At 64.7% G+C, this 4,273-nt stretch overlaps 2 protein-coding genes across 2 annotated transcripts in view; one reads left to right on the forward strand and one right to left on the reverse strand.

The window, feature by feature from the left end:
* LOC112548333 (diamine acetyltransferase 2-like) overlaps nucleotides 1–1,449 on the reverse strand; it is a 1,902-nt gene extending 453 nt beyond the window's left edge. The window contains exons 1-5 of the mRNA XM_025193742.1: nucleotides 1,338–1,449; nucleotides 738–792; nucleotides 393–476; nucleotides 220–321; nucleotides 7–121 (exon numbers count right to left, since the gene is read on the reverse strand). Coding sequence (XP_025049527.1) covers nucleotides 7–121; nucleotides 220–321; nucleotides 393–476; nucleotides 738–792; nucleotides 1,338–1,400 — 419 coding nt within the window. The 5' untranslated portion in view covers nucleotides 1,401–1,449. The remainder of the gene's footprint in view (nucleotides 1–6; nucleotides 122–219; nucleotides 322–392; nucleotides 477–737; nucleotides 793–1,337) is intronic.
* Nucleotides 1,450–1,536: 87 nt separating this feature from the next.
* The window catches only part of LOC102388306 (diamine acetyltransferase 2-like), a 4,264-nt gene continuing 1,527 nt past the window's right edge, over nucleotides 1,537–4,273 (forward strand). The window contains exons 1-5 of the mRNA XM_025193749.1: nucleotides 1,537–2,157; nucleotides 2,294–2,345; nucleotides 2,495–2,572; nucleotides 2,983–3,084; nucleotides 3,505–3,545. Of these exons, the coding sequence (XP_025049534.1) occupies nucleotides 2,095–2,157; nucleotides 2,294–2,345; nucleotides 2,495–2,572; nucleotides 2,983–3,084; nucleotides 3,505–3,545 (336 nt within the window). The 5' untranslated portion in view covers nucleotides 1,537–2,094. The remainder of the gene's footprint in view (nucleotides 2,158–2,293; nucleotides 2,346–2,494; nucleotides 2,573–2,982; nucleotides 3,085–3,504; nucleotides 3,546–4,273) is intronic.

The following is a 4,273-nucleotide window of genomic DNA, read 5'->3' on the forward strand; positions in this document are numbered from 1 at the left end:
GATGGCTGGGTCCTTTCGGGGTGGGGGTGAGAGCGGGGTACCAGGGCCCAGATGCCTGGGTCCTTTGGGGGTGGGGGGTAAAAGTGGGGCACCGGAGCCCAGATGCCTGGGTCCTTTGGGTCTGCGGGGTGAGAACAGAGTGTCCGGGTCCGGACGCCTGGGTCCTTTGGTGGTAGGGGGTGAGAGCGGGATGCTGGGGCCCGGACACCTGAGTCCTACCTCGGTAGGGTGGCTGCACGTAAAGGTTATCTATGTAGAGGCTCCGGCCACGCCAGGTGCTGTACGTGTAGCTGGACAGCACATAGCCCACGATGGAGTGACCTGGGCGGGGTCAGAGGGGTCAGACCCAGCCCCCCACATGCCCACTCTCCCACGCCCACACTCATGCTCACCCTCAGGTGTTGTCTGCCCTGGGGGCAACTGGGCCACGAAGCACTCAAACAGCGGCGGGTCCCCAAACCCAGCCTGGGTCAATGCTGGAGGGGCGGGGGGTGATGTCAGCAGGGGGTGGGGCTGGGAGGGCTAAGCCCCACCCCTTCCAGCCCCCTAGCTCTGCCCCTTCCTCAATAGGCCCCTCCCTCTTCAGCATAAACTGTCCCAGGGCCTGCTCTTCCTTCCCCATAAACTCCACCCCTTTGGGACCCCAACAGCCCCAGCCCCTGGCCCCGCCCCTATGATCCCTCCTCCTGTGTGTCCCTCTGGCCCCACCCCCAGGGACAATCCCCACCCCCTCTCACCCTCCTCGCTGGTCTTCACTTCCCCTGGGGGCACCTTGTAGATCCCCGCGATTTCCTGCAGGGACAGCGCTGAGCCTGGACACCTAGGTCCCAGGGCAGGGGGGCCTGGGAGCCAGGGTGCCTGGGTTCCCTTGGGTGGGGTTTTTGGGAGCCCAGATGCCTGGGTCCCCTGGGAGAGGGGTGGGAGCCAGAGGCCTGGGCTCCCTGGGGTGGTGGGTGGGGGATGGGGAACCCTGATGCCTGGGTGCCCTGGTAGGGGGGGTGCACTGGGAGCCCAGATGCCTGGGTCCCTTGGCGTGGTGGGGGGCTGGGAGCTTGGATGCCTGGGTTCCCTGGGGAGTGGAGCCTGTGCATCTGGGTCCCCTGTGGGGAAGACACCTGGGTTCCCTGAGGGCAGGGTGCGAGATGCTTGGATCCCACGGGGTGCAGGGGTGGGGGCTGGAAGCCCAGATGCCTGGATTCCCTAGGGTGGGGGGTTTTGGAGCCTGGATGCCTGAGTCCCCTGGGTTGGGGGTCTGGGGGAATCTGGGTTCCCTGGGAAGAAGGCAGGGCTGGGGGGTGAGAGCAGGGGGTCTAGGAGCCCAGGTTCTCTCCCCTCACCCATACGAGTCTCATGACCTTCTTGAGGTCCCGGGTGCTGCAGGGACGGATGAGGCAGCTCATGGCTCCAGTGTCACCTCCGTCCGGCCTCACCCCCCTGAGTTCCTGGCCCTTTAAAGAATGGGGGAGTGCTGGTGACATCATACTGTGGGCGGGGCAAGGGGGAGCAGCCAGCAGAGTGCACCAGCCAGAGGTGGGATCCCACTGCAACCATCAATGGGGATCCATGGTGCCAGGCCTGAGGGGGTCGAGGTCCCTTGTGTGGGGAGCAGAGCCCGGATGCCTGGGTTCTCATCTCTGGGTCAGGCCCTGACCTTTCTAGGCCTTATGGGGGAGAACTCAGGTGTCCAGGCTCCCAGCCCTGCTCTCACCCCCAGCCCTCCCACTCCCCTCCCAGAGAACCCAGGCATCTGGGCCCCCACAGCCCGCCCCATGCCTCAAGGAACCCAGGCATCCAGGTTAATGGTTACCCCACAGGCTGGACTTCACCCCGCACATGACTGGGGCAGGGGGGCAAAGCCAGTGACCCAGGACACCCCCACTGCCCCAAACGCCTGGGTTCTCTGGGCTGGGGGCAGGGCAGGGGGTGTCTGTATTGGTGTTAGCAGTAGGATCCCTCCTGTCTGGTGCCCTCCGCTGACCCCTTCCAGTGTGACGGGGTGGGGCCTACCCCACTGATTATCCAATGGGATGGGGCCCCAACTCTTAAAGGGGCAGGAGGGGAGGGGAGGGGTCTGGCAGAGGTATCACCCGAGCCATGAGCTGCCTCATCCGGGCCTGCGGCCCCCGGGACCTCAAGGAGGTCATGCGGCTCATTCGGGTGAGGGAGAGAGAACCCAGGTGTCCGGACTCCCACCCCTCCACCTGCTTTCCCCCCTCCCTTCCACAGAAGCCTGCTGTGGCTGCCTCTGGGGTGGGGCCCAGCTGAGCATAACAAGCTCAGGGGTCTCTTCTAGGAGGCAGCTGCCTGCCACAAGGCCTTGGACCAGGTGACAACTACCCCAGAAGGTGAGCACAGGGGTGGGGGGCGGGAGCCCGGATGCCTGGGTTCTCTGGGAGGGGAGTGGGGTTTGGGGGATGAGAGTGGGGTGGGGGCAGAGCCCAGGTGTCCAGGCCCCTCCTGACCTACTCTGATTCCCCCCTTTCCACCCCTGCAGAACTGGAGGCTGATGGGTTCAGGCCACAACCCAAATTTGGGATCCTCGTTGCTGAGCGGCCCCCCATGAGCCAGGATGGTGAGAGTCCCCCCAGAGCTGGTCACATCTGGGCCTTGTTACACCCAGCCTGGCCCGCTAGAGCTGGGCACATCTGGGTCTGTTACACCCAGCCCAGCCCTGCCCTGCAGAGCGGGGTGCATCTGGGCATCATTACAACCAGCCCAGCCCCCCAGAGCTGGGTGTATCCAGGCCTGTTACACTCAGCCCGCCCCCCCAGAGCTGGGCGCATCTGGCCTTGTTACACCCAGCCCAGGCCCCAGAGCTGGGCGCATCCAGGCATTGTTACACCTGGCCCAGCCCCTTCAGAGCTGGGTGCATCCAGGCCCCCACTGAGTCTGGCCCCCAGAGCCAGGTGCATCTGGGCCTGTTACACCCAGTTGTGACACACCCCAGATGTGGGCGCATCATTTACTCCTTGCTTCCCACAGGCCCCCCGCTGGTTGGGTACCAGTTCCACTACTTCAGCTACTGCACATGGGGAGGGAAGGTGCTGTTTGGGGAGGACCTGTATGTCATGCCCCAGTTCCGAGGTAGGAGGGGTCCAGAGGGAGACTAGGGGGGGCAGTTGGAGGGTTTGGCAGGGTCCCCCAGGCTGGGAAGGGGGGCAGAAGAGGCATCTGTTGTGCACCCCTCCCCTGAGCTGGCTGCATCTCAGCTGTAGGTCCCTGTTAAACTCAGCCAGGATCCACCCCAGAGCTGGCTGCCTCCCCAGCTGGGACTTCCCTAAATGCCTGGGTTCTAACAGAGGAGGGGGGATCCTGTTGGGGAGAACGGGCGGAGCTGAGCACCCAGATGCCTGGGTTCTCTGGGAGTGGGGTGGCAGTGATGGCAAAGGAAGGAGGGTCTTTGTTACACTTGGCCGTGCCACACCCCAGAGGTGGCTGCATCATGGCCCCAGAGAACACCCCCCACCAAACCAGAGGTCTCAGGTCCATCCCTGTCTTCCCCAGGACGAGGCATTGGCACCAGCTTGATGCAGGCACTGGCCAAGGTAAGGCCCAGGATGGGGATGGGGGGGCTGTGTCTTTGTTCTATCCACCCCAGAGCTGGGTGCATCCGGGCCTGTTCCACTGAGCCCAGGCCCCCAGAGCTGGGCGCATCCAGCTCTGTTACGTCCAGCTGCGACACATGTCAGAGCTGAGCACATCCGGGCCCCATTACACTCGGGTGTGACACACCCCAGTGCTGGGTACATCTGGGCCTGTTACATTCATACAGGGCACACCCCAGAGCTCGGTGCATCCAGCTGTGTTACACTGATCCCTGACACCCCAGAGCTGGGTGCCCTGGGTCGGGTGTGATGGGCATTGCTCTGCCCCCAGGTGGCCATGGTGCATGGGTGCCCCGAGCTGCGGTTCCTGTGGCCCCGCGGGGGCCGGGCAGCACCAGGGCTGTATGAGCACCTGGGCGCCGTGGACGTGACGGCACGTGATGGCTGGCATGTGTGGGCCATTGACGGGGCAGCTACCACTTGCCTGGCCCGGGAGTGAGGGCCTGGATGGGACCCAGGCATCTGGGCCCCCTCTGCTCCCACCCTCAGCCCCCTCCCCTCAGGGAACCCAGGTGTCTGGCTCCCTGCGCCCCCCTACCCCCGCACTGGGGTGAAAATAAATGCAAGCAGTGTCTGCTCATTGATGTGTCTGATTGGGGAGGGACGCCTGCATCCTCTGCGGGGTGCTGGGTGTATGGACACCTGGGTCCTGGGTGGGACCGGGGGGG

The sequence above is a fragment of the Alligator sinensis genome, unplaced genomic scaffold, assembly GCF_000455745.1.
Source record: "Alligator sinensis unplaced genomic scaffold, ASM45574v1 scaffold1488_1, whole genome shotgun sequence".
In the NCBI taxonomy this organism is placed as follows: Eukaryota; Metazoa; Chordata; order Crocodylia; family Alligatoridae; genus Alligator; species Alligator sinensis.